Source organism: Henckelia pumila, chromosome 4 (genome assembly GCF_033568475.1).
Source record: "Henckelia pumila isolate YLH828 chromosome 4, ASM3356847v2, whole genome shotgun sequence".
NCBI classification, from domain to species: domain Eukaryota; kingdom Viridiplantae; phylum Streptophyta; class Magnoliopsida; order Lamiales; family Gesneriaceae; genus Henckelia; species Henckelia pumila.
The window spans coordinates 139,853,794-139,866,974 of NC_133123.1; the positions used below are offsets into that span (position 1 = coordinate 139,853,794).

General features: G+C 34.9%; 4 protein-coding genes across 4 annotated transcripts; 3 read left to right on the forward strand and 1 right to left on the reverse strand.

The window, feature by feature from the left end:
• The first annotated feature begins 323 nt into the window (after nt 1-323).
• LOC140867104 (high mobility group B protein 9) lies at nt 324-2,414 on the forward strand. The gene is made up of 5 exons (XM_073272183.1): nt 324-475; nt 591-669; nt 803-968; nt 1,746-2,140; nt 2,216-2,414. The coding sequence occupies exons 1-5, from the start codon at nt 324-326 to the stop codon at nt 2,309-2,311; spliced, it is 888 nt and encodes a 295-aa protein (XP_073128284.1). The 3' UTR covers nt 2,312-2,414.
• A 474-nt stretch (nt 2,415-2,888) lies between these two features.
• Nucleotides 2,889-5,520, forward strand: LOC140866281 (uncharacterized). Its single transcript, XM_073271242.1, has 4 exons — nt 2,889-3,127; nt 3,223-3,320; nt 3,521-3,778; nt 5,169-5,520. The coding sequence occupies exons 1-4, from the start codon at nt 3,016-3,018 to the stop codon at nt 5,334-5,336; spliced, it is 636 nt and encodes a 211-aa protein (XP_073127343.1). The 5' UTR covers nt 2,889-3,015; the 3' UTR covers nt 5,337-5,520.
• Nucleotides 5,521-6,271: 751 nt separating this feature from the next.
• LOC140860194 (plastocyanin-like) lies at nt 6,272-6,954 on the forward strand. Its single transcript, XM_073263053.1, has one exon. The coding sequence runs from the start codon at nt 6,341-6,343 to the stop codon at nt 6,842-6,844; it is 504 nt and encodes a 167-aa protein (XP_073119154.1). The 5' UTR covers nt 6,272-6,340; the 3' UTR covers nt 6,845-6,954.
• Nucleotides 6,955-7,163: 209 nt separating this feature from the next.
• LOC140860192 (uncharacterized) lies at nt 7,164-12,502 on the reverse strand. Its single transcript, XM_073263052.1, has 14 exons — nt 12,116-12,502; nt 10,351-10,462; nt 9,632-9,744; nt 9,264-9,386; nt 8,907-9,100; nt 8,712-8,787; nt 8,531-8,617; nt 8,374-8,454; nt 8,250-8,282; nt 8,103-8,156; nt 7,985-8,026; nt 7,813-7,891; nt 7,473-7,543; nt 7,164-7,390 (listed from the first exon to the last, which is right to left on the reverse strand). Exons 1-14 carry the CDS (start codon nt 12,287-12,289, stop codon nt 7,295-7,297), a joined length of 1,335 nt encoding a protein of 444 aa, XP_073119153.1. The 5' UTR covers nt 12,290-12,502; the 3' UTR covers nt 7,164-7,294.
• Between the last annotated feature and the right edge of the window lie 679 nt (nt 12,503-13,181).

Genomic DNA, 13,181 nt, shown 5'->3' on the forward strand with positions numbered 1-13,181 from the left:
ATGAATAAGTTTAGAATTTCAAATATATATTTAAATCGAATCGATACCTATTTTAAACAAATTAAACAAACACAGTAGCAAATCAGATGGTCTAAATGAATGACAAGCCATCTTGGAATCATCTGTGGCTTTAAACATTATTATTACCAAAATTTGTCACTTTTAGCTCTCCTCTCTCTCCCTCTACATTTACTCATCTTTGCCCGCCAACAACCCATTTCTCATTCAGATTACGGTAACATTTTTTTGTACTTTCTTCTATATATATATATATATATATATATATATATATATTTATTCTCCGGCGCGGCGGCGAATGATCGATGTCGCCTGAAACAGCAATTCTTGGCTGCAATGGAGTTCCGGGCAAGCCTTATCCCGTCGCTTTAGCCTCCCATGAAGATGTTGTCAAGGATCATATACTCTTCTTGAACACTCTTCGAAGCTTCCACACCTCTCTGGGCTCCAAATTTATGTACGTATAATATACATTTTCTCCTACAAGATTAATTTTCACATTTTTTGCATGTAATAAGTCATGTAATTATATATATCCTTACCTTTTTTTAATTTGGTGGAATTAATTAAAGGGTTCCGGTGATTGGAGGGAAGGGGCTGAATCTGCATGTTCTATATGTGGAGGTCACTAAAAGAGGCGGCTACGATAAGGTCTGATTATTTAATTAATTATAAACATTTCATAATATATGCAAGAGACACATATGTTTTAGCAAATTTTTTTTTTCTTCTAATTATTTCCTTAAAATTATTAATGATTTTTCCTGGGAATTAATATAAAAAGGTGGTGACGGAGAAAAAATGGAGAGAAATTAGTTCAGTGTTTGATTTCTCGGCAAAAACCACCAGCGCTTCTTATGCATTAAGGAAACATTATTACACTCTCCTCCACCGCTACGAGCTGGTTTACTTCTTCAGGCTTCAAGGTTCCATTCTTGCGCAAGCAGCTGGTATAATTAATTAATTAATTATTTAAAATCATGACTATTTTTGTTTTTCAAAGTTAATTAATTTTTGTTACTTTTTCTTCACATATATATTATGGATATTAATTTTGGATCCAAAAGGAGCATGGAATCGTAATAAATTTAGTACTGATTCAACTTTTTGGGGAGGTGAAGTATCTTTTCAAGAAATCATATTTCTGTTTGAATTATTGCATGTGAATGTTATATATATTTGAAAGAATAATTCTGTCCTTGAAAAGAATAGATATTGCCTGCAGAAGAAAATCTTGGACCTATAGAAGAGTAGGCATCATTAATTGAAGAGCAAAGTTGATGATAATAAATTACATAGGAACCACACATCTTTTAATTTCTCTGCCACAAACGTTATTGTTTCATATTCTGTGGGTACTGGTAAAGTTTGCTTGGCTATTCACATTTTTTTTTTCCTTTTTTTAAATTAATTAATTTATATACTATATAAAGTTTTTGAGTCTTAAATCTAATATAATGTCCATATTTGATGTGGATATAGTTCATGATGATCGCCAACGTTGTCCACCCCAATATAATTAATTTCTTCTATTTAAATTAAATCACCCTAATATATGTTCGGCCCGATTTAAACTGACCTATCCAAAACAAAAGGTAGCATCGTCTGAGATGATGTTACGGTAAATCGTTCGATTCATATATATAATAAAAAATAATATTTTTGATATAAAAAATTACACTTTTTTCACGAACAAAACATCTCATAACTTTACGCGACCGTGACAGCCTGTTCCTCTTTCCAAGCAATTGGAACGATTGATGGAAAATTCGATTGTGGATACCTGGTTTCGATCAAAGTTGGGGAGGAGACACTAAATGGTGTGCTGTATCATATTCCAAGCTGTCATGTTGGTGATCATTCTGCGTTGATTCCTCGACCCTGCAACGCTATCATACGCTACACCCCACAGCTTCACCAGACAGGTCTCAGGAAAGAAAGAAGAAGGAGAAGGAGAAGAAGAGGAGGAGATCCGGGCCGTCCGAAACCCAACAGGAGCGGATACAACTTCTTTTTTGCTGAAAGGCATTCGCATCTGAAATCGCTGTACCCGAATAAAGAGAGGGAGTTCACGAAGATGATAGGGGAGTCATGGAACAAGCTCTCCTCTGAAGAAAGGATGGTACGACTACTATATAATTTGGTATCCATGCATGCATATATATATATATATTCACGTGCATCATTTGTAACACAGATTTACCAAGGCTATGGAGTCCAGGACAAAGAAAGATATCAGAAAGAAATGAAAGAATACAGGGAGAGACTGAAGATAGAGCAAGCCCATTATTAAGCTCAAGCATTATGATTATGTGTATGCATGGGAATTGGGAAAGTCAAAAAGGAAATGCAGAATACATATGAAACTTGAAACTCTAGCTAGCCTTATAACTTCACCTTCAATGTCGTGACGCTTAGTTTTCTATTTTGGTAAACATAATTCCTTTTTTTCTCCATTTCCTCTTCATCTCGAAGTTTTTCTTTATTACCAATTTTCTCGCAGTGATGGACTTAAATTGCACAAAAACAAAAAACAAGCACTCCATATAACCAAGTTTTGAAAGAAAGCGCTCAATCTTTTTCTGTTTACACCTAACCAAGGGAGACTTGTACTTTAATACATAGTATAGATATAAATATAATATTATCAATTTTTAATTGTTTTTTTTTTAATAAGGAGACAAGAACCCTAATGGGCTTTCTTTCATGGTTATTTAACTGAAGAGCAACAAATGATCCAAAAGTAGGCTCAAGATGTGGGCTTTGACTTAGTTCTTACATTGAAGCCCAATTACTGTACGGCCTCACAAACAAGGAAAAATACTCCTTCACAGCTAATCAAACCAATTTTATTTTTTTCATTTTTTTTTTGTTTTGGGGGTCAGCAAATTGGGTGGGATCACAGTGGAACACGATCCCTTTCAATTTTCGCCTTTATTTTCGCTGGTTCACCGCCATAACAAATTCCTCCCTCCTGAATTAGATAATTCATCGGATATGGAAACCATAACCACCACCACCGGCGCCGTTTCTCTGCCGATATTCTCCCCCTGTAAATCCAAGGATCTTTCTACCCGGCGTCTCCTCCGCTTTTCCTCCGTCCCCAGAAGTCAGCTCTCTTTTTTCCCCCCTTAATTTTTCTCTCCTTTTTGTTATTCAGCTCTCTGATGCTTTTGATTCCCTGTTTGTTTGTTTTTTTTGCAGATAGTAACGGTGGTAAGAATAACTGCGAGCCCGATCCCCAATCCGATTGTGCTGATTCTGCTCTCGTCCCCGTTCTCAGGAATCGAACGCTCTCCAAGGTACATACTTGCGTTTTGAATTTTCCCTTTTTTATTTTTTCGATGATTTTTATGATTTGCTTTATTTCTTCTTCCCTTCCAGCTCCTTCTTTTTTATGGAACTCGAACTTTTGATTCATGGAAATTACTGCTGTTAAATAGCTGAGAAACTTTCTTTTTTACTGAACTCAATTTTGATTTGGGTTTGCGTATTTCTGTAGGATGCAGCGATGGGGTTGGTTTTAAGTGCTGCGAACGTGAGAGGTTGGACTACAGGATCAGGCATGGAGGGACCATCGGTTCCAGTCGGGTCGGATTCTGATTCGGATATGGAACGGGTGTCCACTTTCCCGTGGTCACTCTTCACAAAATCCCCAAGGCGTCGGATGCGCGTGGCCTTTACTTGCAATGTTTGTGGCCAGCGTACTACTCGGGCCATCAATCCACATGCCTACACCGATGGCACCGTCTTTGTACAGGTACCCGTCTACATAAAAGTTCAAGTTTTTTTCCCCGAAAGTTCAAGTTTAATTTTTATTTTTATAAAAACGATAACTTTCGCGCATGCGCATTAATATTAGGATTGTTATCTTGTGGGTAATATTGGGCACTATCCTCCACAGGGTCGGAGCCAGAAAAATCAAATAAGGGGGGCGAGATGAACGAACACATATATTTCGAGTGAATAACTTACATAAAAAATAGAAACCATCACAAAATCCTTATATATATTTATAATATACCCAAAAACAAAAAACACTTCACATGAAAAAGAAAAACTTACCGTGTGTCGGTGTGTACAAAAAATCAAAGATGAAAGATCATATAATAATGATATAAAATTGCAACTCCGAAAATCTGAGAAATAGAGATGTAGAAATTTGATCGAGATTTTTTTTAGGGATTTGGAGAAAATCTGGAATAGATAGCTTCTCACTTGTTTTCTTCTTTTTATCAGTTTGTCTTCTCACGTTTTTAGTTAATTTTTATTTATTTTAACGTTTTTAATCTTTATTTAAGAAATAATATTTTAAAGGAAAAAATAACTAAAAAGATTTGGCCCACTCGCCCCACCTCCCCCCCCCCCCCCCCAAAACCCACCGTCTCCCTCTACCCCCCACCCCCTGTTCAGCTTAAAAATTGAGGGAGGGCGGCTGCCCCCACTGCCCCCCCCTTCCCTTCGTCTCTGATCCTGGGTTTATTTTAGTGGTTGTTGAATATGGGTGAATCTATTGAGCAATCAGTATGGTTTAACTAGTGAGAGGACGAGGAAAATATGACAACTTTGTGACCAGATGATTTGACCATGATGATTTAGTGTACTTTAGGGTCGTTGAGGGGGAGATGTTAAGTTTAAGAATGTAATGATGAAAATTCAAGATTTTTCGTCGAAGGTAGACTTACTGGTGCATCTCTATGCAATGCCGTAACCATTATTGTCGGCCTATAGTGCACGCATCTAGCTTTGAGGCTCAGTTCTTCTGCAGTGCGCCTTCAACGCAAATCAAAGGCTCATTCTTTTTGATGAAGCTGACTCCTCGTGTTTGTTTGCTTTTTAAGTGATGCCTTAAATGTGGGTTTGGTAAATGTAAAGTAAATTGTAAGATTATGGTCATTTATTATCCCAACTGTTGGATAAGTATATACTTTAGTGTCGTTTGATAATGTGAACGGATCTTATCTCTGAGCAAGTTACTAGGGATACATCTTCGAGTTGTGTCTATGCACTATGCTGTCCTTGAGCCTAAAGTGCATATTACACTTTTTATTAAGTAGCTTACACATTAGAGAACACGACATTTAGTTTTTATCATTGGAGTACTATATCTTAGAACAGTCATTTAATGGAATTCTTTTGTATTCTGGCAGTGTTGTGGGTGCAATATATTTCATAAACTGGTGGATAACTTGAATCTCTTCCATGACATGAAATGCTATGTCAATTCGAGCTTCAACCCGGGCGGAGAGAATGCTATTGGCTTCAAGTATTTTGACATGGATGAGAACAGCAATGATGATATATTTCCACCCATATGAAAGGTGGCATATGGAAGCATGTTAGGTATTGTTTTACCTGTTAAACGTGCCTTTGTTGGGCCTATAGGGGAACTGTGTATTATTGTGCATGTAAATAGAGATGTGGCGGTTAACTATGGTTGAATAAGTAGTGTTAACGCAAAGCTTGTATAGATGTTTATAAAAGCAGATGCCTACGATTTAATGGCGCATATTTATGGGTTAACAACACACACACTAATGAGGAGCAGGATTTTTACTTGAATTGGTTTGTGTTTTGAATATTGTGAAAGAATTAAATGGAATGGTAGGCCCAATATATGTTCCTCTTTTTAAGATCGTTGGTCCCTTTAATCTTGCCTATATGAAATAAAATACATTATGAATTTGCATACCTCTCCATAAACAAATAACATTGGCAAGGGAAAAGGTTTGAGTGGGGTTTTATATATATATATATATATATATATATATATATATATATATATATATATTTGCTTTTTTTTTTTTTTTTTCTGAAAGCCAATTTCCCTCTCCAAGAAAATTTAGAAAAAAAAATCATATCATTAAATTCCATTTCAATTTACCATTTTATCATTTCTCAAGAATATTATATTAAGTAATGTTTTAAAATTTTCAAATACCTCACCCCTAATAATTATCTGTATAAACATCAGTTCAATATTTAGTTGAAGAAAAACTGAGCTCAAATAATGGTAGCAATCGAAAACAATTGTACGACATATATTTGCAAATTGCAACTAATAAAACCATTCTAACAAACTGCGTCCACAAAATATAGAATTAAACTCCTACCACATTAAAAACTTGTCTTTAGTTCTTCCACAATTCCTACCTCACATTCCAAATATCCAATCCCACATAACAGGATATCTCCTTCCACATTATCCAACCTCCGACTATCACACTATATTTAAAAAAGCAATCATTTCCTTCCTCGTATAAATTAAATCCCATAGTTGATTCTGTCCAATACCCTTTTCACGTCACCCGTATACTAAAGAATGGCCACTGTTGCATTTACTACTGTTACAATTCCATCTTGCACTGGCCTCAAGGCTGGTGTCTCATCGTCGAAAGCCTCGGCCATCAAAGTATCCGCCACCCCCGTTGCCTCGAGGCTTGCTGTCAAAGCCTCACTTAAAGAGTTCGGAGTGGGGGTTGCTGCCACCGTAGCCAGCGCAATCTTGGCAAGCAATGCCTTGGCTGTCGAGATAAAGCTTGGTGGTGATGATGGCTCACTAGCTTTTGTCCCTGCAAACATTGAAGTGGCATCAGGAGAGAAACTCACCTTCACAAACAATGCTGGATTCCCACACAACGTGCTTTTCGATGAAGATGAGGTCCCGTCAGGAGTCGATGTATCGAAAATTTCGATGTCTGAGGAGAATCTTCTCAATGCTAAAGGAGAGGTTTATGAAGTGACTTTGGTAGAGAAAGGAACTTACAGCTTCTATTGTGCTCCTCACCAAGGAGCTGGAATGGTTGGGAAAGTGACTGTGAAATAGGTTTTTTTTGCTGTGTGTGTGATTTGCTATGTTGCTGAATGCTTAAAGAATCTTATTTTTTGCATCACTTTATCGACATGATATAAATGTATCAAAGTCAGATTTTTTCATGAGTTGTTCGCTTTTTGTGTGAATGAATCTTATAAACCATGCATATAATCCACCACTTTACATATGTACTTTTCATTTTTCACGATACATTGATATGAGAAAGAAACAATCTATAAGACAATTTTCATATATCCAACAATAAAGATATCAACAAAACAACTGCCTAAACCAAATTATAGTCCCACACACTATCATGTTCTCTTTGATTTCTTCTGTATTTGTCGATCTTTGGCTTATGAAGTTCAGATTCCATAGACGTCCTTCGTTCACACATCGATACATTAAAAGATCGATGAAGCTAAAGATTTAGACAGCAATCCGAGCCACTAAGTATTAGTTTTAGACTAGGGGCTCTGCAGGGTTGGAAGTATCACTGCTGCAATATGTAGCAGCAGGAGGCGGTCTGATCGTGGTACTTTGAATGAAAGCTATCATCTGCACAAATCAAGAAACTCATCATAATCAAACTTATCTTTTTCAATATGGCTTTTATTTTCACTCCTGATAAGTCACTTACAGCAGCAAAACCAGAGCACATGATACTGAATCCAGGGAAGTAAAATGGTGCATTGTCGGATAGAAACAAAGCTGAAATAGAAAAAAACAAGCAAGTCTTGAAATAGCTCAACAGATGCTTTAGAAAATCGAACTTCTGGTGTGGTTGTTTGATTTATTCAAAAACTACTCGAATCAAGTTCTATATTGAGCCTTGAACACCAATTTGTTTTTCAATTTTTGGTTCGAATGCACTGGTAAGTAAAAGCTATATTTTATAGTGGATGTGCAGCTCAAATAGATGATTGGCAATTGTTGCCAAATATCTATCCCATTTAGAAAACCAAAATGGTTCGGGTTACCTGCTAAAGGGCTGAAAACAATCGGAGAGACGATGCTAGAAAAGGAGCATATGCCTGTAATGCATCCTTGAGCCTTGCCCTAAAAACAATCAAGCAACCGAATTCGAAATCTCATGGCTTTTCTAAAAGAACATTTCAATTCGAATCTAAAATGGATTAGGCCAACAGTTACCTGTTCATTTGGACCAGTTTGTTTAGAAGCAATGCTCCTTAACTGCACATGAATCGACAATATGAAGAAACATGTGAAGCTTAAAACTTTGCTTTGATTCAAGAAATAAGGAACCTACACAAGGCAGGGAAAAAGTAGCCACGACGGAGATCATAGCTGCAGCATAAGGAACCTGAAAATTCAAAATTTAGAAAAACTACCTATCAAATTTTCATAATGGAAAAATCTCATCCACAATTTTTGAGAAACAGATCAAGAAACGTACCCAAGGTGCCCATGCTATGCTGTAAAGTATCATCTGCAATGAACAAATGAAACAAGTTTTTATCAGCTCTTCAAGTAAATCTTCTGTCAAATTTATGTGAAGTTTAGCACAAAGATTTACTTACATGAGCAAAGCTGAAAAAGAGACCTATAGAAAGCATCTTTTCTTCTCCCATGAAAGGAGTTAGTATTGGCATGATGATCAGCTGAAAAGTTTACAAACGAATCACAGTCACGAAAAGTTTATGATAAAAATAATGTGAATGCAAGGGAAACAGCTACCTGTGATACTGCTCCGGCAATCCCAACAATTATCATTAGATCGGCGAATTGGTCTTTGTTGAAGTGAAACTGAGCCTTCAGGTAGTACTACATTGAGGTTGAGTGCAAAGAAAACATATCATTATAGGCATTTTGCTTAATGAAATCAAATATCCAAATATCACTGGAACATGTAACAAACCATCAAAGAAGCATAGAGGCCAACGTCCCCAACATTGACGAAGAACGCAACCACTGCTGCTTTTGAAAATGTGGGGCTGCAGAAATGATGAACACTTGTGAGAGAAAGATTTTTGTTCTAGATATTTTAGACTGCCCTCTTCCCCGGCACACATCCTCGCATTTGGTAGAATGATAATAAGGGAATATTTCTTACCTTGTCCTTAACAAGCAAATAGCATCATCAAGCAAAGGCAGGTTCTTGAAATGTTTGGATTGTTTTGCAGGAGCTTTTTGTAGAAGACAATCAGTCTCTGTGCTCACTTTCGAGCAAATATCGTTGTTCCCGAATGACTCCGGAAGAAACAATCTCATGTACACCAATGCTATCACTGACATTGCAGCAGCAACCTATGCACACAAGATTTTAAAAGAACTCATCTAACCGATACTAGTTTTGCTCGTCTAACAATGTAAAATCATATTAAATGTAGCATTATCGATATCATTTCATGTAGCAACCAGCCTGGTTTTCTAATATTCAATATAGATTAGTATGCGAAAAGGTGAATACCTGAAACGTAGCAGAAGTGGAAAGGAATCGAGCCGATAGATTCCCAAAGACGAAAGAAGAAGATGCAAAGCCTGATATGATCCCAAACACTGAAGCTCGTTTGCTCTCTGGAACATTATCTGCCTGTAACCAACTCCACACACACAAATTTTTTTAAAAAATAATGACAAAATTTCTTAATACAATCTGTATCTCAGCAATATATATAGTAAACAAGAACAGGTCACTGTATGTTAAATTCAAATCTTTATTTCAAAAAAATACAACTAAAAATCCAAAATTTAAAATTTATACTAGTTGTCTCTAGAGTCCTTGTGTTGTATATCCTCAATATATATAATGATGCTGGAAATGGAGAAGTGACGTACCACATATGCAAGAGCAAGAAAATGGACAGTTCCTTCTGTTGCCATGGCAATCACAGTTTTTAGCAAATAGTAACCGTAAAAATAATATTTCGTCCTTCTGTAAGCCAATATCACTGTCAAAAATAAATCACATCACTAATGTAGTCCATTTTTCATCGCATATCATGAAAAACATGCAACATTAATAAATATAATTCACTCATATATCAGATTAAGACAGCGTTTCATAAGGAATTATGTGAGCGTTGAAATTTTTATTTTTATATTTTCAAATAGTTATCTCCTATGTATTTCAATACAAGTGAGAATACTATATTTTTAAAAACATAACATATAGTGAGTTCATTGTTCATAATTTCATCTTTATTTAGTACCGTGGGAAGACTACGCTTTATTCTTTTATTCATTACTGCTTTTCATCCCTTTTTCTGAATATACTTTTTTTAAAAAAAAATCTTTTTACCTTTGAATTTCTTTTTTTAACTTTTTCAAGTACATATGTTCGTTCAAAAGTAATCCGACAAACTTATAATTCATTACTTCATCGTTTGATAATATGTTTTAACGTAACGCATGCCCATCCCCGACTTATAACCAAATCATATTTAACAAATAAAAATATATTATATAATATATAGGATACATAATATTATATTCGAAACGTGTGTGCGCCGACCACTAATATACCGAAGAGAAGAAAAGTTGAGAAGTGAATATACCTAGAGGAAAAACGGAGAGAGCCATAGGGAGTGTGAGCATGACCTTTCTCCCATAAGTATCAGAAAGATTCCCCACCAATGGCATCACCGCAAGCGATCCCAGCCCAATAATCTACAGATTTCGAGATGTTGAGGTGTCTAATTTCTTTTGACCAAAAAACAAATATTGAAGTTTATTTAAATTTATTTGTAACAAAGTTCAAATGTAGAATCATTTGAAAAAGTAAAAAATATGTGTGCCATGCATAATCATGTATATTTCTGATCATGTAATTATTTGATATGTCTTTGATGTTCTGATTATGGTCTTCCACGCCATACTTCGTGGCATCGTTACCACACAAACTTTCATTGCAAGCAATGACAAAACATTAGCAAATGGGCAACAAATTAAAGCATGCTCGATCTATTCTGCTATATTTATTAATAAAGTCCATCAATCGTCTCTTTTCTACGCTATATCCTTTTTAAGTAATTAAATCTTTTTAATATATGTATATATATTCAGTAATTATATATATGCGAAAAATAAATTAAGAATAAAATTAATGTTGCACAAAATGGTGCATACTAACATAACTAAAATTGATAAAAAAAAAAAAAAAAATTTGGAGCAAGACATATAAAATAAATAATTAAAGTGAGGATACAATTTGCTTTTACTTTTTCAAAACATAGGAAATAACAAAAAAAAAACAAAAAATGTGACAAAAATTTATGAGTTATTGATCAGTTACCCTCGAGTTGGGGTAATTAATGCTTCTTTGTGTTGTATTTCTTAATTAATTAATCTTGTGGGTCCACCCCAAGACTTCAATAATTCTTTTTTTTCCTTGAAATAAGTAAACCACCGTTGGAGTTAAATGGACAGGAGCTTTATTTTAAGCATGTTATTCTCTATTTATTTTTTTTTTGTTGGTGGATTTTAATCGCAAAACCTATATATTTAAATGGCGACAATAGTCGATTTTCCAAGTCCGGAAAATATATATAAATGAAGGAATATCGATTGTGGTTTTTGATTTGCTGCGTTACATTAATATTGATAAATGCCAATTCATTGGCAGAAAAGTAACGCATTAAAAATTGCCGGAGAATGAAGCAATGTACCAAAAGTGTAAATAACAAACAAATAAGCAAAGCCTTCTTAATGATAAAACCACTCCTTTAGTGCTACATGAAAATATAGCTTCACCTTCTTTCCAAAAAAAAAAATAAAATTTGTACCCTTCACCTTTTACACAAGTAAGGTATAATGACCATGCATAAATTCAAATAAATGATAGCATAAGAAATAAATATTCTTTCAACGTATATATGAAATAGTTCACAAATTTTTTTAAAAAAATCAACAATTTAATGAGTTTTGGACGTAATATTATTTTTTAAACTTAATCGTGCACGTCTTAATTTAATTAATCAACGAAGTGTTTGTAAATGTTTTAAAAATGGATTATATTTACAAATTAAGTTTAGTACTGTCTGCAAATGCTTTACAAAGTTTAGAATTCCATTTCACAATAAAACGAGCTTATGAGAAGTGCGCAAAAGGTTATTTATATGTAATAAATAGTTTGATAAGAAACAACTGAAATATCAACCAAAACCTTGCGTTCACGTTCAAGGACTAATAATGTTTTCATGCCATATCAAAATATGTATAAGCAAATCCAAAACATTTGGCATCAATAAATGGATTAGTAGTAATAATTATAACTTAATTATATATCTTAAAACAATAATATTAAAGCGCCTAATTAATTACCGCTTGTTGAGCTCCTGTGAGATAAATGGCCAAGGAACATTTATCTTTTCCAGGGCAAATCGCCCCCATTGTCACGTCGGTGATGGCCGGAACCACCATGAAATTGGCGAAGCAGTAGAGAAACACCGTCATGAACAGGTGGCTCAGCCCTCCTCCTCTGGACAGCTTCTCCATATCCTTGAGTTTGTGCTTGTGTGTGTGTGTGTTTTTTTTTGTACCTGATCTTTTATAGTATCCAGTCGTCACTACTGTTTAATTTAAAGTGAATTGCATGTGTAGGATTTCATTCTTTTTTCCTTCTAACGAAAGGAAAAGCAAATAATAGATTAGAAGGTTCAAAGGATTTCGGTAAAGAAAAGTTAAAGAATTAAGAAGATTAAAGTTGATTGTTTGTGCTTTACTTGAGAGTGAGTAAATGCATACATGTACATATATATATATATATAGATAATTTATAATATTTTTTTGTGGGGATGGTGTGGGGTAAGTGGGGGGTGACCCTAGTCAAAGAGTAACGAAAGTGCGACGTTGAAAGGATGCGTAGCTTGTAAGTTCATTGCAAGGCATGCAAATAAAGGAAATTAATTAAATAAGCTTGTCTTATCAAAGAGTGCAATTGTATATCAATTATTTACGCTTTATTGCGTACAAGGTTAAGCAAGATGTCACTTATGGATCACCGACATACTCGCCTCTAGGGACTCTACTCTACTTACGAATAAGGAAAAAATGGTCGTCTCGATGCTGAACTAGTTTAAAAAAATAATCCAAATATATTTTCTTAAAATTATTGTTATATTTGAATACGACATATATATATATATATAGATCCGATTCCCTGCAAGTGCGACCATTAAAACCCGGTAATAAATTTTAATGGTCGCACACAGTTTTCCTGCATTCTAGAGTGCAGATGATCAAAATTATATATATATATATATATATATATATAATGGACACATGAGGGTGCCACGAGATGTTCACGCTGAAAACATTAAACACCCATAAAGTTGTGATCCTTCTAGTAACTATATATAGCTTTTATTTTAGTAATACATGGTACCGT